General features: G+C 46.1%; 1 protein-coding gene across 5 annotated transcripts in view; it reads right to left on the reverse strand.

Annotated features, from left to right (window-relative positions):
- Window positions 1-27,915, reverse strand: part of LOC106570917 (WD repeat and FYVE domain-containing protein 3) — a 326,816-nt gene that overhangs the window by 44,777 nt on the left and 254,124 nt on the right. For all 5 annotated transcript variants that reach the window (XM_045695421.1, XM_045695420.1, XM_045695419.1 and 2 more), the window contains 13 exons: window positions 27,689-27,849; window positions 24,351-24,580; window positions 23,669-23,778; window positions 22,073-22,255; window positions 19,946-20,103; window positions 19,304-19,381; window positions 15,161-15,394; window positions 10,242-10,416; window positions 8,351-8,511; window positions 7,802-7,950; window positions 5,697-5,817; window positions 3,678-3,844; window positions 3,467-3,521 (listed from right to left, as the gene is read on the reverse strand). In XM_045695421.1, coding sequence (XP_045551377.1) covers window positions 3,467-3,521; window positions 3,678-3,844; window positions 5,697-5,817; window positions 7,802-7,950; window positions 8,351-8,511; window positions 10,242-10,416; window positions 15,161-15,394; window positions 19,304-19,381; window positions 19,946-20,103; window positions 22,073-22,255; window positions 23,669-23,778; window positions 24,351-24,580; window positions 27,689-27,849 — 1,982 coding nt within the window. The remainder of the gene's footprint in view (window positions 1-3,466; window positions 3,522-3,677; window positions 3,845-5,696; window positions 5,818-7,801; window positions 7,951-8,350; window positions 8,512-10,241; window positions 10,417-15,160; window positions 15,395-19,303; window positions 19,382-19,945; window positions 20,104-22,072; window positions 22,256-23,668; window positions 23,779-24,350; window positions 24,581-27,688; window positions 27,850-27,915) is intronic.

Below are 27,915 nucleotides of genomic sequence, written 5' to 3' on the forward strand. Positions count from 1 at the left end.
TAGTCACTGATCTCACCACGCTACAGAGAGGACACTATAGTTACTGATCTCACCACGCTACAGAGACACAGAGAGGACACTATAGTTACTGATCTCACCACGCTACAGAGAGGACACTATAGTTACAGATCTCATCAACAGAGAGGACACTATAGTTACTGATCTCACCACGCTACAGAGACACAGAGAGGACACTAAAGTCACTGATCTCACCATGCTACAGAGACACAGAGAGGACACTATAGTCACTGATCTCACCATGCTACAGAGAGGACACTATAGTTACTGATCTCATCAACAGAGAGGACACTAAAGTCACTGATCTCACCATGCTACAGAGAGGACACTATATTCACTGATCTCACCACGCTACAGAGAGGACACAATAGTTACTGATCTCACCATGCTACAGAGAGGACACTATAGTCACTGATCTCTCCACGCTACAGAGACACAGAGAGGACACTATAGTTACTGATCTCACCATGCTACAGAGAGGACACTATAGTCACTGATCTCTCCACGCTACAGAGACACAGAGAGGACACTATAGTTACTGATCTCACCACGCTACAGAGAGGACACTATAGTTACTGATCTCACCATGCTACAGAGAGGACACTATAGTTACTGATCTCACCACGCTACAGAGGCGACACTATAGTTACTGATCTCACCACGCTACAGAGACACAGAGAGGACACTATAGTTACTGATCTCACCACGCTACAGAGAGGACACTATAGTTACAGATCTCATCAACAGAGAGGACACTATAGTTACTGATCTCACCACGCTACAGAGACACAGAGAGGACACTAAAGTCACTGATCTCACCATGCTACAGAGACACAGAGAGGACACTATAGTCACTGATCTCACCATGCTACAGAGAGGACACTATAGTTACTGATCTCATCAACAGAGAGGACACTAAAGTCACTGATCTCACCATGCTACAGAGAGGACACTATATTCACTGATCTCACCACGCTACAGAGAGGACACAATAGTTACTGATCTCACCATGCTACAGAGAGGACACTATAGTCACTGATCTCTCCACGCTACAGAGACACAGAGAGGACACTATAGTTACTGATCTCACCATGCTACAGAGAGGACACTATAGTCACTGATCTCTCCACGCTACAGAGACACAGAGAGGACACTATAGTTACTGATCTCACCACGCTACAGAGAGGACACTATAGTTACTGATCTCACCATGCTACAGAGAGGACACTATAGTTACTGATCTCACCACGCTACAGAGGCGACACTATAGTTACTGATCTCACCACGCTACAGAGAGGACACTATAGTCACTGATCTCACCACGCTACAGAGACACAGAGAGGACACTATAGTCACTGATCTCACCACGCTACAGAGAGGACACTATAGTCACTGATCTCACCACGCTACAGAGACACAGAGAGGACACTATAGTCACTGATCTCACTACGCTACAGAGAGGACACTATAGTCACTGATTTCACCAAACTACAGAGAGGACACTATAGTTACTGATCTCACCACACTACAGAGACACAGAGAGGACACTATAGTTACTGATCTCACCACGCTACAGAGAGGACACTATAGTTACTGATCTCACCATGCTACAGAGACACAGAGAGGACACTATAGTTACTGATCTCACCACGCTACAGAGAGTACACTATAGTCACTGATCTCACCATGCTACAGAGAGGACACTATAGTTACTGATCTCACCACGCTACAGAGATGACACTATAGTTACTGATCTCACCACGCTACAGAGAGGACACTATAGTCACTGATCTCACCACGCTACAGAGACACAGAGAGGACACTATAGTCACTGATCTCACCACGCTACAGAGAGGACACTATAGTCACTGATCTCACCACGCTACAGAGACACAGAGAGGACACTATAGTCACTGATCTCACTACGCTACAGAGAGGACACTATAGTCACTGATCTCACCAAACTACAGAGAGGACACTATAGTTACTGATCTCACCACACTACAGAGACACAGAGAGGACACTATAGTTACTGATCTAACCACACTACAGAGACACAGAGAGGACACTATAGTCACTGATCTCACCATGCTACAGAGAGGACACTATAGTCACTGATCTCACCACACTACAGAGAGGACACTATAGTCACTGATCTCACCTCGGTGCAGAGACACAGAGAGGGCACTATAGTCACTGATCTCACCACACTACAGAGAGGACACTATAGTTACTGATCTCACCATGCTACAGAGAGGACACTAAAGTCACTGATCTCACCACGCTACAGAGAGGACACTATAGTCACTGATCTCACCACGCTACAGAGAGGACACTATAGTCACTGATCTCACCATGCTACAGAGAGGACACTATAGTTACTGATCTCACCACGCTACAGAGAGGACACTATAGTCACTGATCTCACCACGCTACAGAGAGGACACTATAGGTACTGATCTCACCACGCTACAGAGAGGACACTATAGTCACTGATCTCACCTCGGTGCAGAGACACAAAGAGGACACTATAGTTACTGATCTCACCATGCTACAGAGACACAGAGAGGACACAATAGTTACTGATCTCACCATGCTACAGAGAGGACACTATAGTCACTGATCTCACCACGCTACAGAGACACAGAGAGGAAACTATAGTTACTGATCTCACCATGCTACAGAGAGGACACTATAGTCACTGATCTCACCATGCTACAGAGAGGACACTATAGTTACTGATCTCACCACGCTACAGAGACACAGAGAGGACACTATAGTTACTGATCTCACCACGCTACAGAGACACAGAGAGGACACTATAGTCACTGATCTCACCACGCTACAGAGACAGAGAGGACACTATAGTTACTGATCTCACCACGCTACAGAGAGGACACTATAGTCACTGATTTCACCACGCTTCAGAGAGGACACTATAGTTACTGATCTCACCACGCTACAGAAACACAGAGAGGACACTATAGTCACTGATCTCACCACGCTACAGAGAGGACACTATAGTCACTGATCTCACCACGATACAGACAGGACACTATAGTTACTGATCTCACCATGCTACAGAGAGGACACTATAGTTACTGATCTCACCATGCTACAGAGAGGACACTATAGTCACTGATCTCACCACGATACAGAGAGGACACTATAGTTACTGATCTCACCACACTACAGAGAGGACACTATAGTTACTGATCTCACCACGATACAGAGAGGACACTATAGTTACTGATCTCACCATGCTACAGAGAGGACACTATAGTTACTGATCTCACCATGCTACAGAGACACAGAGAGGACACTATAGTCACTGATCTCACCATGCAATGGAAGGGAACACAGAGGACACACTGCTGTCAGACCTGCTGCTAACACTGTCCTCAGGTAGGAGATCGTACAGTAATAGCACTGGTAAAAACAGACTTACCTCCCATCTTTGGGTGACAGATTTCTCTCCTACCAGAGTGCTGAGTAGCCCAGACCTGATGGGAAACATTATAGAAGGATTTATAAAAGCAATAGAGGACATTCATGCAACTATAGGACAACTTAACACATAACCAAATACACAACAGATTTAACAAAATATGAAAAGATAGATGTTTATCACATAGAATCTACAGAAAGGTAGACGGTACCCCTGCTCTACGCTGGTGTTGGGCCTTTGTCCTGAGACGGACTCTGAGCTGTCAGCCAGAGAGGGAACCACGGCTAGGAACCTCTGGTAGACCTTGTTGCGGACTCCTTTCTGGAAGGCCAGCAGGTAGTTTCTCCCATCTCCTGAGAAAACTTCCACAGCCATGGGCTGGAACACAGACAGAACATCAAAAGGGTTTTGTTCATTACTCAGGATCAGATTAATTAGGCACCAAAGGAAAGAAAAAAAAAAGACAGAAAGAGGGAGGGATACCGGAACTTGTCCAACAAGTAATGATAGATTTTCTCATTTTTCTGTCTCAAAACGTTTGCCATGTTTTGCCCTAATATACAGTTGAAGTGGGAAGTTTACATACACTTAGGTTGGAGTCAGTAAAACTCGTTTTTTGACCACTCCACAAATTTCTTGTTAACAAACTACAGTTTTGGCAAGTCGGTTAGGACATCTACTTTGTGCATGACACAAGTCATTTTTCCAACAATTGTTTACAGATTATTTCACTTATAATTCACTGTATCACAATTCCAGTGGGTCAGAAGTTTACGTAGACTAAGTTGACTGTGCCTTTTAAACAGCTTGGAAAATTCCAGAAAATGATGTCATGGCTTTAAAAGCTTCTGATAGGCTAATTGACATAATTTGAGTGAATTAGAGGTGTACCTGTGGATGTATTTCAAGGCCTACCTTCAAACTCAGTGCCTCTTTGCTTGACATCATGGGAAAATAAAAACAAATTCAGCCAAGATCCCAGAAAAAAAATGGTACACCTCCACAAGTCAGGTTCATCCTTGGGATCAATTTCCAAACGGCTGAAGGTACCACGTTCATCTGTACAAACAATAGTACGCAAGTACAAACACCATGGGACCACGCAGCCGTCATACTGCTCAGGAAGGAGACGCGTTCTGTCTCCTAGAGATGAACGTAGTTTGGTGTGAAAAGTGCAAATCAATCCCTGAACAACAGCAAAGGACCTTGTGAAGATGCTGGAGGAAACAGGTACAAAAGTATCTATATCCACAGTAAAACGAGTCCTATATCAACAGAACCTGAAAGGCCGCTTAGCAAGGAAGAAGCCACTGCTCCAAAACAGCCATAAAAAAGCCAGACTACGGTTTGCAACTGCACATGGGGACAAAGATGGTACTTTTTGGAGAAATGTCCTCCGGTCTGATGAAACAAAAATAGAACTGCTTGGCCATAATGACCATTGTTATGTTTGAATGAAAAAGGGGGATGCTTGCAAGCTGAAGAACACCATCCCAACCGTTGCTGCAGGAGGGACTGGTGCACTTCACAAAATTGATGGGATCATGAGAAAAGAAAATTATATGGATATATTGAAGCAACATCTCAAGACATCAGTCAAGAAGTTAAAGCTTGGTCGCAAATGGGTCTTCCAAATGGACAATGACCCCAAGCATACTTCCAAGGTTGTGGCAAGATGGCTTAAGGACAACACATTCAAGGTATTGGAGTGGCCATCACAAAGCCCTGACCTCAATCCAATAGAAAATGTGTGGGTAGGACTGAAAAAGTGTGTGCGAGCAAGGAGGCCTACAAACATGACTCATTTACACCAGCTCTGTCAGGAGGAATGGGCCAAAAATTCACCCAACTTATTGTGGGCAGCTTGTGGAAGGCTACGCAAAATGTTTGACCCAAGTTAAACAATTTAAAGGCAATGCTACCAAATACTAATTGAGTGTATGTAGACTTCTGACCCACTGGGAATGTGATGAAAGAAATAAAAGCTGAAATAAATAATTGTCTCTATTATTATTCTGACATTTCACATTCTTACAATAAAGTGGTGATCCGAACTGACCTAAGACAGGGAATTTGTACTAGGATTAAATGTCAGGAATTGTGAAAAACTGAGTTTAAATGTATTTGGCTAAACTTCCGACTTCAACTGTACATGACCAAGGTGAGCAAGTTGAGACTAATCAACATGTCACAAGCAACAAATCAGCAACCAAGTTAGTGCACTGCTCACCTGCAGCAGGTACCGTCTCTTGTGGACCTCCTTGATGTCCTCGTAGGCAAAGATACTACAGGTCCTCTTCAACTGGCTCTGACCCTGCCTCGCCCCTCTGGGGATGATGGTCTCATGCAGACTGGAGACAGAGAGACATGTCAAAACTCAAACTTCTCCTAGAGTACTCCCTTCCAGTTAAACTTTTTGGGATGTACAGAGCATTCGGGAAAGTATTCAGACCCCTTCACTTTTTCCACATTTTGTTACGTTACAGCCTTATTCTAAAACAGATTTTTTTTTTTATCCCCCCTCATTAATCTACACACAGCACCCCATAATGACAAAGCAAAAAACATATTTTTTGAAATTGTTGCAAATGTATTTAAAAGGAAAACTGAAATCTCACATTTACATAAGTATTCAGACCCTTTACTCAGTACTTTGTTGAAGCACCTTTAACAGCGTTTACAGCCTCAAGTCTTCTTGGATACGACCCTACAAGCTTGGTACACCTGTATTTGGGGAGTTTCTCTCATTCTTCTCTGCAGATCCTCTCAAGTTCTGTCAGGTTGGGTGGGGAGCGTCGCTCCACATCTATTTTCAGGTCTCTCCAGAGATGTTAGATCGGGTTCAAATCCGGGATCTGACTGGGCCACTCAAGGACATTGAGACTTGTCCCGAAGACACTCCAGCATTGTAATGGCTGTGTACTTAAGGTCGTTGTCCTGTTGGAAGATGAACCTTCGCCCCAGTCTGAGGTCCTGAGCGCTCTGTAGCAGGTTTTCATCAAGGATCTCTCTGTACTTTGCTCCGTTCATCTTTCCCTCGATCCTGACTAGTCTCCCTGTCCCTGCCACTGAAAAACATCCCCACAGCATGATGCTGCCACCACCATGCTTCACCTTAGGGATGGTGCCAGGTTTCCTCCAGACGTGACGCTTGACGTTCAGGCCAAAGAGTTCAATCTTGGTTTCATCAGACCAGAGACTCTTGTTTCTCATGGTCTGAGAGTCTTTAGGTGTCTTTTGGCAAACTCCAAGTGGGCTGTCATATGCATTTTGCTGAAGAGTGGCTTCTGTCTGGCCACTCTAACATAAAGTCCTGATTGGTGGAGTGCTGCAGAGATGGTTGTCCTTCTGGAAGGTTCTCCCATCTCCACAGAGGAGCTCTGGAGCTCTGTCAGAGAGACAATCAGGTTCTTGGTCACCTCCCTGACCAAGGCCCTTCACAGATTGCTCAGTTTGGCCGGGCGGCCAGCTCTAGGAAGAGTCTTGGTGGTTCCAAACTTCTTCCATTTAAGAATGATGGAGGCCACTGTGTTCTTGGGGACCTTCAATGCTGCAGAAATGTTTTGGTACCCTTCCCAAGATCTGTGCCTCGACACAATCCTGTCTTGAAGCTCTACGGACAATTCCTTCGACCTCATGGCTTGGTTTTTGCTCTGACATGCACTGTCAACCATGGGACCTTATATAGACAGGTGTGTGCCTTTCCAAATCATGTCCAGTCAATTGAATTTACCACAGGTGGACTCCAATCAAGTTGTAGAAACATCTCAAGGATGATCAGTGGAAACAGGGTGTACCTGAGCTCAATGTCGAGTCTCATAGAAAAGGGTCTGAATACTAATGTAAATAAGGTATTTCTGTTTTTCACTTTATCATTATGGGGTATTGTGTGTAGATTGATGAGGAACAATTTTTATTTAATCCATTTTAGAATAAGGCTGTAACGTAACAAAATGTGGAAAAACGGAAGGGGTCCGAATACACCGTATTCATGAACCAGCAAACATATATGGCAAATATAGATCAAAACTAGATAGTGTTCAGAGATTGGGTGGGACAAAAAAATTACAAAAAAAGAAGATAACTAACGTAAAATGTATATAGTATGTCTAAGTTAGAAGTAGAAGACTAAGTGTTGTTGTCCATTAGTTTACTCCCATTAGGGGAGGGGTGGTAGAGTTAGAAGAAAATAGTAAAAGAAAATATATTTTAAAAAATATATATAAGTATATATTTATAAAAAATACAAAAACATATGGGGGATTGGATATGATGTAGACAATTACATTGAAAGACGCCACAATCCATTTGCAATACTAAAGCTGATCAACTCACTTGGCGGGCAGCGTCTCGATGTCTCTGATCTCTCTGCTGACGGTCATGGTGAAACCATCTATGACATAGAAGTGCTCTTTCCCGAACAGGAGGAGCCCTTCGCTGGTGTCCAGACCCTGCACCCGGGCACACCGATACATGTGCTGGATCTGGTGATACAACATACTGGTTAGATTCATGGTTACAAACATTTAGGTTAGTTAGGACCCCAGAATAAACCCCGTCAGACCTCCTCCCCATCGTCTGACCTCCTCCCCCCTCGTCTGACCTCCTCCTCCCTCGTCTGTCCTCCTACCCCCATCGTCTGACCTCCTCCTCCCTCGTCTGACCTCCTCCCCCCTCGTCTGACCTCCTCTCCCAGTCTGTCCTCCTACCCCCATCGTCTGACCTCCTCCCCCCTCGTCTGACCTCCTCCCCCCTCGTCTGACCTCCTCCCCCCTCGTTTGACCTCCTCCCCCCTCGTCTGTCCTCCTCCCTCCTCGTCTGACCTCCTCCCCCCTCGTCTGACCTCCTCCCCCCTCGTCTGACCTCCTCCCCCTGTCCTCTTACCTTCTCTCCCTCCTCCAGTAGTCGTAGCAGTGATGTGTTGTCTGTCCTCTGTTCCTCGTCCAGACCTCCTGACTCTAAGATCTGTTCCTGGAGCAGGTCTTGTTCCTCATCAGCTCTGTCTGTGGTGGAGCGTGACCTCTTCAGAGGGGCCTTCACCAGACCTGGAGGGGGGGGGGAAGAACATTTGACTCTTAAATAAATGTAATCTGAAAAAAATGTGTGTACAAACAAGTGTGTGAGTAACTATGACCTTGGTGATGGTGTGAATGTGGAGTACCTTTAACGCTGGCAGTAGTTACCCCCACTGATGTTTGATAGAGGCAGTAAACAGTCATACATGCAGTTTAGTTTCCTCACAGTCTCTCTGAGAGCTGTGTTTTAGTATAACTGAATGACCTCTTCTCATGTCTCTAATGTGTGTGTGTGTGTGTGTGTGTGGGTGTGTGTCTTGTAGTGCTGAGCGATTAACATCTTTCGGTTCAATTATTTGAATTCCATTTCGTTCCTTTTTTTTCTCCTTTCTTCTGTGAGCTGAATGCTCAGTTTCTCTTGAGATACACTACATGACCAAAAGTATGTGGAGACCTGCTCGTCGAACATCTCATTCCAAAATCAATGGGTATTAATATGGAGTTGGTCCCCCCCCTTTGCTGCTATAACAGCCGAGTGGAGCAGTGGTCTAAGGTACTGTATCGTAGTGCTAGCTGTGTTACTAGAGATTCTGGGTTAGAGTCCAGGCTCTGTCTCAGTGGTCTAAGGTACTGCATCTCAGTGCTAGCTGTGTTACTATAGATTCTGGGTTAGAGTCCAGGCTCTGTCTCAGTGGTCTAAGACACTGCATCTCAGTGCTAGCTGTGTTACTAGAGATTCTGGGTTAGAGTCCAGGCTCTGTCTCAGTGGTCTAATGTACTGTATCTCAGTGCTAGCTGTGTTACTAGAGATTCTGGGTTAGAGTCCAGGCTCTGTCTCAGTGGTCTAAGGTACTGCATCTCAGTGCTAGCTGTGTTACTAGAGATTCTGGGTTAGAGTCCAGGCTCTGTCTCAGTGGTCTAATGTACTGTATCTCAGTGCTAGCTGTGTTACTAGAGATTCTGGGTTAGAGTCCAGGCTCTGTCTCAGTGGTCTAAGACACTGCATCTCAGTGCTAGCTGTGTTACTAGAGATTCTGGGTTAGAGTCCAGGCTCTGTCTCAGTGGTCTAATGTACTGTATCTCAGTGCTAGCTGTGTCACTAGAGATTCTGGGTTAGAGTCCAGGCTCTGTCTCAGTGGTCTAAGGCACTGCATCTCAGTGCTAGCTGTGTTACTAGAGATTCTGGGTTAGAGTCCAGGCTCTGTCTCAGTGGTCTAAGGTACTGCATCTCAGTGCTAGCTGTGTTACTAGAGATTCTGGGTTAGAGTCCAGGTTCTGTCACGGCCGGCCGCGATCGGGAGACCAATGGGGCGGCGCACAATTGGCCCAGCGTCGTCCGGGTTAGGGGAGGGTTTGGCCGGCAGGGATATCCTTGTCCCATTGCGCACTAGCGACTCCTGTGGCGGTTCGGGCTCAGTGCACGCTGACACGGTCGCCAGGTGTAACGGTGGTTCCTCTGACATGTTGGTGCGGATGGCTTCTGGGTTAAGTGGGCATAGTGTCAAGAACCAGTGCGGCTAGAGGACGCACGGCTCTCGACCTTCGCCTCTCCCGAGTCCGTACGGGAGTTGCAGCGATGAGACAAGACTGTAACTACCAATTGGATACCACGAAAGTGGGGGAGAAAAAGTGGTATAATAAACAGAATTTAAAAAAAATTAATAATAATAATATAATAATCTAACTGAAACTGAACCGACCTCAAAGAGCACTAATCACTCAGCACTACTGTCTTGCTATGTGTCCTCTGTCCGTCTTACCTTTGACTCTGGCGATGGTATCCTCTCCGTGCACCTCTCCAGGTTCCTGCCGAGTGGTCTCTCCCTCAGTGTCCTGCTCTACGGAATGCTGGTACATCCCAGGGTTCCCTGACAGCAGTCTCATGTAGTACTCCTTACTGTCGTAGCTGATCGCTCGGCGGTAACGCACCGGCTTCTGGATGGGGGGAGGAAGAGGAAGAGAGGGGAAGAAGAGAGGAGAGGGAGAGAGGGGAGGAAGAGGAAGAGAGGAGAGGAAGAGGAAGAGAGTGGAGGAAGAGAGGAAGAGGAAGAGAGGAAGAGGAAGAGAGGAGAGGAAGAGAGGAAGACGAAGAGAGGTGAGGTTAATTAGTGATGGGAGGCTGTTGACATGAAGAACACTGACGAATAAGCATCAAAACCCCCCCCCAAAAAACAGGAAGCTAATTGATGCGGCTTTCAATTAGTCCATTGAAATCCATTCAGTGTCAATCATGTTTGCAAAATGCTCAAACCACACAGAAGTTCATTGAGTCGTTTCAAGTGAAACAGTTATCGAAATTTGTATCCAAAATGGTCCCGTAAATGGACCTTCCATGACGAGGCAAGGCTCAGGCTCGTAGACACACGTTGTACCATCTACTGGACAGCCATTCACCATGCATCCACTGTTTGGGGGCTGTCTAACCAACTCCTAACTATGGCTTCACACATAGTGTATAAATGGCAAGTCTGTTTAAGTCAGTTCACCCTGTTGTCAGACAGATGCTAACTGTAGGAGAGTTAGGGCTGAGGCTGAGATCATGAGGGGGACCAGAGGATGACACTGAGAGGAGCTGGGCTGGAGCAGGACAGAGTATTACAGGAGGATAGGAGCTTGGCTGGAGCAGGACAGAGTATTACAGGAGGACAGGAGCTGGGCTGGAGCAGGACAGAGTATTACAGGAGGATAGGAGCTGGGCTGGAGCAGGACATAGTAACAGAATATTACAGGAGGATAGGAAATGGGCTGGAGCAGGACATAGTAACAGAGTATTACAGGAGGATAGGAGCTGGGCTGGAGCAGGACAGAGTATTACAGGAGGATAGGAGCTGGGCTGGAGCAGGACAGAGTATTACAGGAGGATAGGAGCTGGGCTGGAGCAGGACAGAGTATTACAGGAGGATAGGAGCTGGGCTGGAGCAGGACATAGTAACAGAGTATTACAGGAGGATAGGAGCTGGGCTGGAGCAGGACATAGTAACAGAGTATTACAGGAGGATAGGAGCTGGGCTGGAGTAGGACAGAGTATTACAGGAGGATAGGAGCTGGGCTGGAGCAGGACATAGTAACAGAGTATTACAGGAGGATAGGAGCTGGGCTGGAGCAGGACAGAGTAACAGAGTATTACAGGAGGATAGGAGCTGGGCTGGAGCAGGACAGAGTATTACAGGAAGATAGGAGCTGGGCTGGAGCAGGACATAGTAACAGAGTAGTACAAGAGGATAGGAGCTGGGCTGGAGCAGGACAGAGTATTACAGGAGGATAGGAGCTGGGCTGGAGCAGGACAGAGTATTACAGGAGGATAGGAGCTGGGCTGGAGTAGGACATAGTAACAGCGTATTGCAGGAGGATAGGAGCTGGGCTGGAGCAGGACAGAGTATTACAGGAGGATAGGAGCTGGGCTGGAGCAGGACAGAGTATTACAGGAGGATAGGAGCTGGGCTGGAGTAGGACATAGTAACAGAGTATTACAGGAGGATAGGAGCTGGGCTGGAGCAGGACAGAGTATTACAGTAGGATAGGAGCTGGGCTGAAGCAGGACAGAGTATTACAGGAGGATAGGAGCTGGGCTGGAGCAGGACATAGTATTACAGGAGGATAGGAGCTGGGCTGGAGCAGGACATAGTAACATAGTATTACAGGAGGATAGGAGCTGGGCTGGAGCAGGACAGAGTATTACAGGAGGATAGGAGCTGGGCTGGAGCAGGACAGAGTATTACAGGAGGATAGGCGCTGGGCTGGAGCAGGACAGAGTATTACAGGAGGATAGGAGCTGGGCTGGAGCAGGACAGAGTAACAAAGTATTACAGGAGGATAGGAGCTGAGCAGGACAGAGTATTACAGGAGGACAGGAGCTGGGCTGGAGCAGGACAGAGTATTACAGGAGGATAGGAGCTGGGCTGGAGCAGGACATAGTAACAGAGTATTACAGGAGGATAGGAACTGGGCTGGAGCAGGACAGAGTATTACAGGAGGATAGGAGCTGGGCTGGAGCAGGACAGAGTATTACAGGAGGATAGGAGCTGGGCTGGAGCAGGACATAGTAACAGAGTATTACAGGAGGATAGGAGCTGGGCTGGAGCAGGACAGAGTAACAGAGTATTACAGGAGGATAGGAGCTGGGCTGGAGCAGGACAGAGTATTACAGGAAGATAGGAGCTGGGCTGGAGCAGGACAGAGTATTACAGGAGGATAGGAGCTGGGCTGGAGCAGGACAGAGTATTACAGGAGGATAGGAGCTGGGCTGGAGCAGGACAGAGTATTACAGGAGGATAGGAGCTGGGCTGGAGTAGGACATAGTAACAGCGTATTGCAGGAGGATAGGAGCTGGGCTGGAGCAGGACAGAGTATTACAGTAGGATAGGAGCTGGGCTGGAGTAGGACATAGTAACAGAGTATTACAGGAGGATAGGAGCTGGGCTGGAGCAGGACATAGTAACAGAGTATTACAGGAGGATAGGAGCTGGGCTGAAGCAGGACATAGTAACAGAGTATTACAGGAGGATAGGAGCTGGGCTGGAGCAGGACATAGTAACATAGTATTACAGGAGGATAGGAGCTGGGCTGGAGCAGGACAGAGTATTACAGGAGGATAGGAGCTGGGCTGGAGCAGGACAGAGTATTACAGGAAGATAGGAGCTGGGCTGGAGCAGGACATAGTAACAGAGTATTACAAGAGGATAGGAGCTGGGCTGGAGCAGGACAGAGTATTACAGGAGGATAGGAGCTGGGCTGGAGCAGGACAGAGTATTACAGGAGGATAGGAGCTGGGCTGGAGCAGGACAGAGTATTACAGGAGGATAGGAGCTGGGCTGGAGTAGGACATAGTAACAGCGTATTGCAGGAGGATAGGAGCTGGGCTGGAGCAGGACAGAGTATTACAGTAGGATAGGAGCTGGGCTGGAGTAGGACATAGTAACAGAGTATTACAGGAGGATAGGAGCTGGGCTGGAGCAGGACATAGTAACAGAGTATTACAGGAGGATAGGAGCTGAGCTGAAGCAGGACATAGTAACAGAGTATTACAGGAGGATAGGAGCTGGGCTGGAGCAGGACAGAGTATTACAGGAGGATAGGAGCTGGGCTGGAGCAGGACATAGTAACAAAGTATTACAGGAGGATAGGAGCTGAGCAGGACAGAGTATTGCAGGAGGACAGGAGCTGGGCTGGAGCAGTACAGAGTATTACAGGAGGATAGGAACTGGGCTGGAGCAGGACAGAGTATTACAGGAGGATAGGAGCTGGGCTGGAGCAGGACAGAGTATTACAGGAGGATAGGAGCTGGGCTGGAGCAGGACATAGTAACAGAGTATTACAGGAGGATAGGAGCTGGGCTGGAGTAGGACAGAGTATTACAGGAGGATAGGAGCTGGGCTGGAGCAGGACAGAGTATTACAGGAGGATAGGAGCTGGGCTGGAGCAGGACAGAGTACTACAGGAAGACTGGTCAGTCTGGGACTTCAGATATAGTTGCAGTCAGGCACTAAAAATGACATTTTCTGTGTGTAATGATTCTGCCAATACCGTGGCACGACCTTTACCTTTTAGTCCCCCCCAACGGTACTAACTGTTGGTTTATATGCATTCATACACTGAGTGCACAAAACATTAGGAACACCTTCATAATATTGAGATGCACCCTTCCCACACTTTTCCCTCAGAACAGCCTCTATTCACCCGGTTAGTCTATGTCATGGAAAGAGCAGGTGTTCCTAATATTTTGTACACTCTGTGTATATCCCCCATTCTGACAAGTGTCCTTGTTTTTTTCCCCTTGGGGTCGATTGAGAACTTGGCTGAGTCATGTGGCTGATGAGGCTAATTCATGTAGCATGATTTCGCTCACAAAGACTCCATTCATGGGCTGTGATGAACGGACGGACAAACCCCCATCTCCTGCTCTGTACAGGTCACATACTGGAACAGTAGGGAGAATAAGGTAAGCTTTTTTTCTATACAACGACATGGCACTTTTGACGGTTTAACCTAGTGTTTGAACTAGGTTACTACATGTCATTGTCCTTCATAATGCTGTAGAACTTTAGTATCTGTAAAGAGCCCTTTGTGCTGGGCTCGGGTTATGCTACGTATGGGTAATATACGTAGAACATGTTGTTGTTATTATAGTAGTATTATAGTATTATTACAGTACAACTACATTATTGTAGTAGTATTATAGTATTATTACAGTACTACTACATTATTGTAGTACCGGTACTTGGCCGTTAGTGGTGGGTTCAGGCTGGGGCACGTATGGATGAAGTATGTAGAACATGTCGTTGTTATTATAGTAGTATTATAGTATTATTACAGTACAACTACATTATTATAGTTATAGTTCCCGTTCAGCCCAGTCAAAACTGTTCGCTGCTCTGGCACCCCAATGGTGGAACAAGCTCCCTCACGACGCCAGGACAGCGGAGTCAATCACCACCTTCCGGAGACACCTGAAACCCCACCTCTTTAAGGAATACCTAGGATAGGATAAAGTAATCCTTCTAACACCCCCCCCCCTTAAAAGATTTAGAAGCACTATTGTAAAGTGGTTGTTCCACTGGATATCATAAGGTGAATGCACCAATTTTTAAGTCGCTCTGGATAAGAGCGTCTGCTAAATGACTTAAATGTAAAATGTCAATTATAGTAGTATTATAGTATTAATACAGTATTACTACATTACCTGTACTTGGCCGTTAGTGCTGGGTTCAGGCTCGGGGACGTATGGATAATGTATGTAGAACATGTCGTTGCGGACCATCTTCTTCCTCATGCGACAGGGCCCCTCAGTCATCTCCAGCAGGAACTTGTCCAGGTGGGATCCGATGGGGGGCCCCCAGAGGCCCCGCTCTCTCAGCAGCTCATACTCTATAGACGACCACTCCTCGGTCACGTACTTTAGAACATTCTGCTGCCTCTGACAGGGTGGGGGGGAGAGAGAATGAGAGAGAGAAAGAGAGAGAGACAGCGAGAGAGAGAGACAGAGAGAGACAGAGAGAGAGACAGAGAGAGAGAGACAGAGAGAGACACAGAGAGAGAGAGAGACAGAGAGAGAGAGTGACAGAGAGAGAGAGTGACAGAGAGAGAGAGTGACACAGGGAAGGGAGGAAGAGAAGGAGAGACAGAGAGCGAGAGAGACAGAGAGAGAGAGGGAGACAGAGAGGGAGACAGAGGGAGACAGAGAGGGAGACAGAGAGGGAGACAGAGAGGGAGACAGAGAGGGAGACAGAGAGGGAGACAGAGAGGGAGAGAGTGTACTGTGTGTTTAGGCAGATTGTTACATGTGTCTGTCAGGTTCAGAATATAGAGATCAGATAGGAATTATTGTCAGAGACAGTGTAGTGTTAGAATGCAGTGAGAACTGTACTGTTAGACAATGCAGTGAGTACTGTAGTGTTAGACAATGCAGTAAGTACTGTAGTGTTAGAATGCAGTGAGTACTGTAGTGTTAGAATGCAGTGAGTACTGTAGTGTTAGACAATGCAGTGAGTACTGTAGTGTTAGACAATGCAGTGAGTACTGTAGTGTTAGACAACACAGTGAGTACTGTAGTGCTAGAATGCAGTGAGTACTGTACAGTCATGGCCAAAAGTTTTGAGAATGACACAAATATTAATTTTCACAAAGTCTGCCGCCTCAGTGGCTTTAGCATTTTTGTCAGATGTTACTATGGAATACTGAAGTATAATTACAAGCATTTCATAAGTGTCAAAGGCTTTTAGTGACAATTACATGAAGTTGATGCAAAGAGTCAATATTTGCAGTGTTGACCCTTCTTTTTCAAGACCTCTGCAATCCGCCCTGGCATGCTGTCAACTAACTTCTGGGCCACATCCTGACTGATGGCACCCCATTCTTGCATAATTAATGCTTGGAATTTGTCCGAATTTGAGGGGTTTTGTTTGTCCACCCGCCTCTTGAGGATTGACCACAAGTTCTCAATGGGATGAAGGTCTCGGGAGCTTCCTGGCCATGGACCCAAAATATCGATGTTTTGTTCCCCGAGCCAGTTAGTTATCATTTTTGCCTCATGGCAAGTTGCTCCATCATGCTGGAAAAGGCATTGTTCGTCACCAAACTGTTCCTGGATGGTTGGGAGAAGTTGCTCTCGGAGGATGTGTTGGTACCATTCTTTATTCATGGCTGTGTTCTTAGGCAAAATTGTGAGTGAGCCCACTCCCTTGGCTGAGAAGCAACCCCACACATGAATGGTCTCAGGATGCTTTACTGTTGGCATGACACAGGACTGATGGTAGCGCTCACCTTGTCTTCTCCGGACAAGCTTTTTTCCGGATGCCCCAAACAATCGGAAAGGAGATTCATCAGAGAAAATGACTTTACCCCAGTCCTCAGCAGTCCAATCCCTGTACCTTTTGCAGAATATCAGAGAAGTGGCTTCTTTGCTGCCCTTCTTGACACCAGCCCATCCTCCAAAAGTCTTTGCCTCACTGTGCATGTAGATGCACTCACACCTGCCTGCTGCCATTCCTGAGCAAGCTCTGTACTGGTGGTGCCCCAATCCTGCAGCTGAATCAACTTTAGGAGACGGTCCTGGCGCTTGCTGGACTTTCTTGGGCGCCCTGAAGCCTTCTTCACAACAATTGAACCGCTCTCCTTGAAGTTCTTGAAGATCCGATAAATGGTTGATTTAGGTGCAATCTTACTGGCAGCAATATCCTTGCCTGTGAAGCCCTTTTTGTGCAAAGCAATGATGACAGCACGTGTTTCCTTGCAGGTAACCATAGTTGACAGAGGAAGAACAATGATTCCAAGCACCACCCTCCTTTTGAAGCTTCCAGTCTGTTATTCGAACTCGATCAGCATGACAGAGTGATCTCCAGCCTTGTCCTCGTCAACACTCACACCTGTGTTAACGAGAGAATCACTGACATGATGTCAGCTGGTCCTTTTGTGGCAGGGCTGAAATGCAGTGGAAATGTTTTTTTGGGCATTCAGTTCATTTGCATGGCAAAGAGGGACTTTGAAATTAATTGCAATTCACCTGATCACTCTTCATAACATTCTGGAGTATATGCAAATTGCCATCATACAAACTGAGGCAGCAGACTTTCTGAAAATTAATATTTGTGTCATTCTCAAAACTTTTGGCCACGACTGTAGTGTTAGACAATGCAGTGAGTACTGTAGTGTAGTAGACAATGCAGTGAGTACTGTAGTGTAGTAGACAACGCAGTGAGTACTGTAGTGTAGTAGACAAAACACAGTGAGTACTGTAGTAGACAACACAGTGAGTACTGTAGTGTAGTAGACAACGCAGTGAGTACTGTAGTAGACAACGCAGTGAGTACTGTAGTAGACAACGCAGTGAGTACTGTAGTAGACAACGCAGTGAGTACTGTAGTAGACAACACAGTGAGTACTGTAGTAGACAACACAGTGAGTACTGTCGTGTAGTAGACAACACAGTGAGTACTGTCGTGTAGTAGACAACGCAGTGAGTACTGTAGTAGACAACGCAGTGAGTACTGTAGTAGACAACACAGTAAGTACTGTAGTGTAGTAGACAACACAGTGAGTATTGTAGTGTAGTAGACAACGCAGTGAGTACTGTAGTGTAGTAGACAACGCAGTGAGTACTGTAGTAGACAATGCAGTGAGTACTGTAGTGTAGTAGACAACGCATTGAGTACTGTAGTGTAGTAGACAACGCAGTGAGTACTGTAGTAGACAACGCAGTGAGTACTGTAGTAGACAACGCAGTGAGTACTGTAGTAGAAAACGCAGTGAGTACTGTAGTGTAGTAGACAACGCAGTGAGTACCGTAGTAGACAACACAGTGAGTACTGTAGTGTAGTAGACAATGCAGTGAGTACCGTAGTAGACAACACAGTGAGTACTGTAGTGTAGTAGACAACGCAGTGAGTACTGTAGTAGACAACGCAGTGAGTACTGTAGTAGACAACGCAGTGAGTACCGTAGTGTAGTAGACAATGCAGTGAGTACTGTAGTGTAGTAAACAATGCAGTGAGTACTGTAGTAGACAACGCAGTGAGTACCGTAGTAGACAACACAGTGAGTACTGTAGTGTAGTAGACAACGCAGTGAGTACTGTAGTGTAGTAGACAACGCAGTGAGTACCGTAGTAGACAACACAGTGAGTACTGTAGTGTAGTAGACAACGCAGTGAGTACTGTAGTAGACAACGCAGTGAGTACTGTAGTAGACAACGCAGTGAGTACTGTAGTAGACAACGCAGTGAGTACCGTAGTGTAGTAGACAATGCAGTGAGTACTGTAGTGTAGTAAACAATGCAGTGAGTACCGTAGTAGACAACGCAGTGAGTACCGTAGTAGACAACACAGTGAGTACTGTAGTGTAGTAGACAACGCAGTGAGTACTGTAGTGTAGTAGACAACGCAGTGAGTACTGTAGTGTAGTAGACAACGCAGTGAGTACCGTAGTAGACAACACAGTGAGTAATGTAGTGTAGTAGACAATGCAGTGAGTACCGTAGTAGACAACACAGTGAGTACTGTAGTGTAGTAGACAACGCAGTGAGTACTGTAGTGTTAGACAACGCAGTGAGTAGTGTAGTAGACAATGCAGTGAGTACTGTAGTGTTAGACAATGCAGTGAGTACTGTAGTGTTAGACAATGCAGTGAGTACTGTAGTGTAGTAGACAACGCAGTGAGTACTGTAGTGTTAGACAATGCAGTGAGTACTGTAGTGCTAGACAACACAGTGAGTACTGTAGTAGACAACACAGTGAGTACTGTAGTCGACAATGCAGTGAGTACTGTAGTGTAGTAGACAACACAGTGAGTACTGTAGTAAACAACGCAGTGAGTACTGTAGTGTTCTTACCTCCTGGTACTCTTTATACTGCATGGCCACCAGGTCCCTCACCACCGCTATGTGGGTGAACATCCACTGGAACGTCTCCTATTGGTGGAAGGAATTTACCTGGTTAATGTGGGTGTTTGTGTTTGTTTATTTATTTAACCCTTATTTTACCAGGTGAGTTGACTGATAACACATTCTCATTTACAGCAACGACCTGGGGAATAGTTAAAGGAGAGAGGAGGGAGGATGAAGGAGCCAATTGGAAACTGGGGATTATTAGGTGTCCGTGATGGTATGAGGGCCAGATTGGGAATTTAGCCAGGACACCAGGGTTAACTAAAGTACCATGGGATCTTTAGTGACCACAGAGAGTCAGGACACCCATTTAACGTCCCATCTGAAAGACGGCACCCTACACAGGGCAATGTCCCCAATCACTGCCCTGGGATATTATTGTTTTAGACCAGAGGAAAGGGTGCCTCCTACTGGCCCTCCAACACCACTTCCAGCAGCATCTGGTCTCCCATCCAGGGACCGACCAGGACCAACCAGGACCAACCCTGCTTAGCTTCAGAAGCAAGCCAGCAGTGGGATGCAGGGTGGTATGCTGCTGGCTGCTGTGAGTGTGCATGCATGAGTATAAATGCGTGTGTGTGTGTGTACCTGTGCAGAAAGGTTGTTCTTGTTCAGGGAGTTTTCCTTCTTGTTGCGTCGAGCGCCGGTCAGCTTGGACAGACCGAACCCACTACTGACCCGAGACAGCTTGGACTGGCTGGCCGGAGCCACTGACTCGCCTCTGCTAATACACTTCTTCTCATGGACTAGAGGGGAGAGAGAGAGAGGGAGAGAGAGAGAGAGACAGAGAGAGAGAGACAGAGAGAGAGACAGACAGTGAGAGAGACAGTGAGAGAGACAGTGAGAGAGAGAGAGAGAGAGAGAGAGAGAGAGAGAGAGAGAGAGGAGTAAAGAGGGAGGGAGAGAGGAGAGAGCGAGAGAGAGGGAGGGGGAGAGAGAGAGAGGGGGGAGGGAGGGAGGGAGAGAGGAAGGAGTAAAGAGGGAGGGAGAGAGGAGAGAGGAGAGAAAGAGAGAGAGAGAGAGAGAGAGAGAGAGAGAGAGAGACAGAGGGGAGGGAGAGGAAGGAGTAAAGAGGTAGGGAGAGAGGACAGAGAGAGAGAGAGAGAGGGGAGTGAGAGGAAGGAGTAAAGAGGGAGGGAGAGAGATGAGTAAAGAGGGAGGGAGAGAGGAGAGAGCGAGAGAGAGAGAAGGAGGAGAGCGAGAGAAACAGAGGGACAGAGAAACAGAGAAACAGAGAAAGGGACAGAGGTTGTCCAACAGTCTTCCAGTATGCTGGCGGCTCCGGTCCTAACTTGGCTTGCTCTGCTCTCCAAACAACACATGGTAAAGCTGATTATAATATCCCCCTGACCACTAAACAGTCTGTACGGAGTTAACGTGACCTTTCTGAAGTAATGCCCTTTTTCCACATTTTGTTACGTTACAGCCTCATAATGATGAAGTGAGAACAGGTTTTTAGAAATGTTTGCAAATTTATTACAAATAAAAAACAGAAATGCCTTATTTACATAAGTATTCAGTCCCATTTGCTATGAGACTCGACATTGAGCTCAGGTACATCCTGTTTCCATTGATCATCCTTGAGATGTTTCTACAACTTGATTGGAGTCCACCAGTGGTAAATTCAATTGATTGGACATGATTTGGAAAAGCACACACCTGTCTATATAAGGTCCCAATGTTGACAGTGCATGTCAGAGCAAAAACCAAGCCATGAGGTTGAAGGAATTCTCCGTAGAGCTCAGAGACAGGATTGTGTCGAGTCACAGATCTGGGGAAGGGTACCAAAACATTTCTGCATCATTGAAGGTCCCCAAGAACACAGTGGCCTCAATCATTCTTAAATGGAAGAAGTTTGGAACCACCAAGACTCTTCCTAGAGCTGGCCGCCCGGCCAAACTGAGCAATCAGGGGAGAAGGGCCTTGGTCATGGAAGTGACCAAGAACCCGATGGTCACTCTGACAGAGCTCCAGAGTTCCTCTGTGGAGATGGGAGAACCTTCCAGAAAGACAACCATCTCTGCAGCATTCCACCAATCAGGTCTTTATGGTAGAGTGGCCAGACAGAAGCCACTCCTCAGTGAAAGGCACATGACAGCCCGCTTGGAGTTGCCAAAAGGCATCTAAAGACTCTTAGACCATGAGAAACAAGATTCTCTGGTCTGATGAAACCAAGATTAAACTATTTGGCCTGAATGCCAAGCGTCACGTCTGGAGGAAACCTGGCACCATCCCTACGGTGAAGTATGGTGGTGGCAGCATCATGCTGTGGGGATGTTTTTCAGACTTGAAGCTGTAATCGCTGCCAAAGGTGTGAGTAAAGGGTCAGAAATACTTACGTAAATATAACATTTCCAAAAACCTGTTTTCGCTGTGTCATTATGGGGTATTGCGATGTCAGTATGGGGTATTGTGATGTCATTATGGGGTATTGTGATGGCATTATGGGGGTATTGTGATGTCATTATGGGGTATTGTGATGTCATTATGGGGTATTGTGATGTCATTATGGGGTGTTGTGATGTCATTATGGGGTATTGTGTGTAGATTGATGAGGGTAAAAAAACGATTTCATCCATTTTAGAATAAGGCTGTAACGTAACAAAATGTGGAAAAAGTAATTGGGTCTGAATACCTCCCGAATACACTGTATGTGTTTGTGTTTTCATCTCTGTGTGTGTGTCCGTCTGTCTAGATGTGTGTGTTTTCTCTCACCCAGGTGGTTCTGCCAGCTCTTCAGGGCAGGTTCCTCCAGGGCAGGCCGAGCAGTGCTGATATCTACATGTCCTCTGTCGTTGGTGGGGAGGGACACCTTAAAGATGTCCTCCAACATGGGTCTTTTACTGTGCATCAGCTCTGTCCATACACGGTTTACTGCCTTCAGCAGCAGCTGGCGACCTGGGGGACACACAGGAGTTAGTAACACACGGTTTACTGCCTTCAGCAGCACCTGGGGGACACACAGGAGTTAGTAACACACGGTTTACTGCCTTCAGCAGCACCTGGGGAGCTGGGGGACACACAGGAGTTAGTAACACACGGTTTACTGTCTTCAGCAGCAGCTGGGGACCTGGGGGACAGACAGGAGTTAGTAACACACGGTTTACTGCCTTCAGCAGCACCTGGGGACCTGGGGGACAGACAGGAGTTAGTAACACACGGTTTACTGCCTTCAGCAGCAGCTGGGGACCTGGGGGACAGACAGGAGTTAGTAACACACGGTTTACTGCCTTCAGCAGCAGCTGGGGATCTGGGGGACAGACAGGAGTTAGTAACACACGGTTTACTGCCTTCAGCAGCAGCTGGGGACCTGGGGGACAGACAGGAGTTAGTAACACACGGTTTACTGCCTTCAGCAGCAGCTGGGGACCTGGGGGACACACAGGAGTTAGTAACACACGGTTTACTGCCTTCAGCAGCACCTGGGGGACACACAGGAGTTAGTAACACACGGTTTACTGCCTTCAGCAGCAGCTGGCGACCTGGGGGACAGACAGGAGTTAGTAACACACAGTTTACTGCCTTCAGCAGCAGCTGGGGACCTGGGGGACAGACAGGAGTTAGTAACACACGGTTTACTGCCTTCAGCAGCAGCTGGGGACCTGGGGGACAGACAAGAGTTAGTAACACACGGTTTACTGTCTTCAGCAGCAGCTGGGGACCTGGGGGACAGACAAGAGTTAGTAACACACGGTTTACTGCCTTCAGCAGCAGCTGGGGACCTGGGGGACAGACAGGAATTAGTAACACACGGTTTACTGCCTTCAGCAGCACCTGGGGGACACACAGGAGTTAGTAACACACGGTTTACTGCCTTCAGCAGCAGCTGGGGAGCTGGGGGACAGACAGGAGTTAGTAACACACGGTTTACTGCCTTCAGCAGCACCTGGGGACCTGGGGGACAGACAGGAGTTAGTAACACACGGTTTACTGCCTTCAGCAGCACCTGGGGGACACACAGGAGTTAGTAACACACGGTTTACTGCCTTCAGCAGCACCTGCGGGACACACAGGAGTTAGTAACACACGGTTTACTGCCTTCAGCAGCACCTGGGGACCTGGGGGACAGACAGGAGTTAGTAACACACGGTTTACTGCCTTCAGCAGCACCTGGGGGACACACAGGAGTTAGTAACACACGGTTTACTGCCTTCAGCAGCAGCTGGCGACCTGGGGGACAGACAGGATAGGAGTTAGGAACACACACACATAGAAACACACTTTGATACCCGAAAGAAAGACAGAGAGAGAAAGACAGAGAGACAGAGAGAAAGACGGACAGACACACAGACAAGTCAGACGTTATGTTACCTTCGCTAACTTCCTGGCTGTGTCTGTTATCAGGTCCATTCTCAGCGGGCATCATGACGTGCCAGGTGGTCATACGAGCCTCTGCCTCCAAACCAAAACCCTCCACACTGCTGCACACAGAGAGACACAGAGACAGAGAGACAGAGACACAGAGAGAGAGAGAGAGAGAGAGAGATGGTGAAAGAGAAAGAGGGAGAGACAGAGAGAGAGACACAGAGAGAGCGGGACAGAAGAGGAGAGAGAAAGAGAGAGAGAGTAGAGAGAGACAGAGAGAGACAGAAGAGGAGAGAGAAAGAGGGAGGGACAGGAGAGGAGAGAGAGGAAGAGAGAGAGAGAAGAAGAGAGAGACAGAGAAAGAAGAGGAGAGAGAAAGAGGGAGGGACGGGAGAGGAGAGAGAGGAAGAGAGAGAGACAGAAGAAGAGAGAGACAGAGAAAGAAGAGGAGAGAGAAAGAGGGAGGAACAGGAGAGAGAGAGTCAGCATACACCACTCACCCATAGATAGGAATAAGCTTACTCAGTGCAGTTTTTGCAGCCTGTTGTCATTTGATTAGCCAGCTCAACACTTCATAGGCCTCAAACTCACTGATCAGGACATACACCTGCCATAAATGTCTCGAGCAACGCAACGAATTCAAGCTAGCTAAAACAGACAGACAAACCCACCTCAGTCCCAGACCTACCTCCCAACGTGTAGGTTGATGAAGCAGTGAGCCAGACAGGCTACAAACTCCTGGTCGTGGTTGCCTGGTCCCAGCACCAGGTTACGATTGACGGTCAACACCCGTAGAGAGTCCAGCAGAGCTACCTGCTGAGGTACGGTCTTGTGAGGTCGAGACAGCTGGTACAGGACCGTACGGTTCAGACAGTGGTAGAGAGAGTCCAGAGACAGACTCTGCGACCGCCTCTTGGACTGGAAGCGGGAGAAAAGAGAGGTGGAACATTTTAAGAAAGACTGGTCTTATGATCTATGGCCTGCAATGCCCGAGAGGGGAGAGTTGGTTGCAGAAAGGGTCTTTCTTCTCCAGAGAGTTGATCGGGGTTAAGACATCCTACCGTAGGCTTGGCGGAGTGTGGAAATAATAGTCCTGTTTTATAACAGCCAATGGATTCTGAGGACTGATTAAGTACGTGTTTGAAATCTTACTAAATCCTCTTGTTCCAAAGCAGTACCACCACAGACATGAACACTGCTGGCCTACATTCACTTCTAAATAACACGGCTGTGTTTCACCTAAAAGCTCTATTGGTTCAGTTAAGTAAGTCTGGCAGAGACGTAAAGGTTGGCTTGTTGGTTCAATTAATAAAATCATTCATTTGCTGGTTAGTTGTGTCAAACCGAGTACTGATCAGACTGTTTCTGAGTACGGTACTGCTGTAAATCAGACTGTTTCTGAGTACCCTATTGCTGTAAATCTGAGTACTGTACTGCTGTAATCAGACTGTTTCTGAGTACTGTACTGCTGTAATCAGACTGTTTCTGAGTACTGTACTGCTGTAATCAGACTGTTTCTGAGTACTGTACTGTTGTAATCAGACTGTTTCTGAGTACTGTACTGTTGTAATCAGACTGTTTCTGAGTACGGTACTGCTGTAATCAGACTGTTTCTGAGTACGGTACTGCTGTAAATCAGACTATTTCTGAGTACGGAACTGCTGTAATCAGACTGTTTCTGAGTACGGTACTGCTGTAAATCAGACTGTTTCTGAGTACGGTACTGCTGTAATCACACTGTTTCTGAGTACGGTACCGCTGTAATCAGTCTGTTTCTGAGTACTGTACCGCTGTATATCAGACTGTTTCTGAGTACGGTACTGCTGTAAATCAGACTGTTTCTGAGTACTGTACTGCTGTAATCAGACTGTTTCTGAGTACTGTACTGCTGTAATCACACTGTTTCTGAGTACTCTACTGCTGTAATCAGACTGTTTCTGAGTACTCTACTGCTGTAATCAGACTGTTTCTGAGTACTCTACTGCTGTAATCAGACTGTTTCTGAGTACTCTACTGCTGTAATCAGACTGTTTCTGAGTACTGTACTGCTGTAATCAGACTGTTTCTGAGTACTGTACTGCTGTAATCAGACTGTTTCTGAGTACTGTACTGTTGTAATCAGACTGTTTCTGAGTACTGTACTGTTGTAATCAGACTGTTTCTGAGTACGGTACTGCTGTAATCAGACTGTTTCTGAGTACGGTACTGCTGTAAATCAGACTATTTCTGAGTACGGAACTGCTGTAATCAGACTGTTTCTGAGTACGGTACTGCTGTAAATCAGACTGTTTCTGAGTACGGTACTGCTGTAATCACACTGTTTCTGAGTACGGTACCGCTGTAATCAGACTGTTTCTGAGTACTGTACCGCTGTAATCAGACTGTTTCTGAGTACTGTACCGCTGTATATCAGACTGTTTCTGAGTACGGTACTGCTGTAAATCAGACTGTTTCTGAGTACTGTACTGCTGTAATCAGACTGTTTCTGAGTACTGTACTGCTGTAATCACACTGTTTCTGAGTACTCTACTGCTGTAATCAGACTGTTTCTGAGTACTCTACTGCTGTAATCAGACTGTTTCTGAGTACTCTACTGCTGTAAATCAGACTGTTTCTGAGTACGGTACTGCTGTAATCAGACTGTTTCTGAGTATGGTACTGCTGTAATCATACTGTTTCTGAGTACGGTAGTGCTGTAATCACACTGTTTCTGAGTACTGTACTGCTGTAAATCCGACTTTCTGAGTACTGTACTGCTGTAATCAGACTGTTTCAGAGTACTGTACTGCTGTAAATCCGACTGTTTCAGAGTACTGTACTGCTGTAATCAGACTGTTTCAGAGTACTGTACTGCTGTAAATCAGACTGTTTCAGAGTACTGTACTGCTGTAAATCAGACTGTTTCTGAGTACTGTACTGCTGTAATCAGACTGTTTGAGTACTGTACTGCTGTAATCAGACTGTTTCTGAGTACTGTACTGTTGTAATCAGACTGTTTCTAGTCCTGGGTTCACCACACACAGGAACTGCATATGTTGTATTTCTATACACAGTGTATTCAGAATGTATTCACATAATATAACTAATGTAATACAACTAAAGTGATATAACTAATGTAATATAACTAATGTAATATAACTAATGTAATATAACTAATGTAATCCAACGAAAGTGATATAACAAAAGTAATATAACTAATGTAATGTAACTAATGTAATATAACTAATGTAACTAATGTAATGTAACTAATGTAATATAACTAATGTAATGTAACGAATGTAATATAACTAATGTAATATAACTAATGTAATTCATATAGTATAACTAATAACTAATGTAATAGAACTAATGCAATATAACTAATGTAATATAACTAATGTAATGTAACTATTGTAATATAACTAATGTAATATAACTAATGCAATGTAACTAATGTAATATAACTAATGTAATAACTACTGTAACTCATATAGTATAACTAATAACTAATGTAATATAACTAATGTAATATAACTACTGTAATATAACTAGTGTAATAAAACGAATGTAATATAACTAATGTAATATAACTAATCAATTCATCTCCCAGTGTCTGGTGGAAAGCAGAATGAACCAGGTTTTCCTCTAGGACTTTGCCTGCGCTTAGCTCATTTATTTTCTTATCCTGAAAAACATGATGACAAGCATACCCATAACATGATGCAGCCACCACTATGATTGAAAATATGGAGAGTGGTACTCAGTAATGTGTTGTATTGGATTTGTTCCAAACATATCACTTTGTATTCAGGTGTATTGTGTGTAGGACAGTGACAGAAAAATCTCAATTTAATCCCTTTTAAATTCAGGCAGTAACACAAAAAAATGAGGAATCAGTAAATGGGTGTGAATACATTCTAAAAGGCACTGTACGCTTGTATGTGCGTGCGCCATCAGGACAATTAATCCTGCCCGTCCCGTTTCAGCATGTGCCGGACCTGGAATAAATCAGATATTGAGGAAACCTTGGGTCTAGGTCGTCCTCACCTGTCCTATAAGCTGCACTATAAACTCCACCACCATCTTGGACTCCTTGTTGAACATGCCCTGCCACAGCTTGTCCACCACGCGCTGTGTGAAGTAGAACACGTTGTTGACCAGCACCTGGTAGCTCCCTCCAACGGTGATGGGCAAGGATGCATCCTCACCTAGAAGGAGAAGTGTGGGGGGATATTTGGTTAGAATGGAAATGTGTGTGTCTTTTTAACCAACAG

The sequence above is a fragment of the Salmo salar genome, chromosome ssa15 (assembly GCF_905237065.1).
Source record: "Salmo salar chromosome ssa15, Ssal_v3.1, whole genome shotgun sequence".
In the NCBI taxonomy this organism is placed as follows: domain Eukaryota; kingdom Metazoa; phylum Chordata; class Actinopteri; order Salmoniformes; family Salmonidae; genus Salmo; species Salmo salar.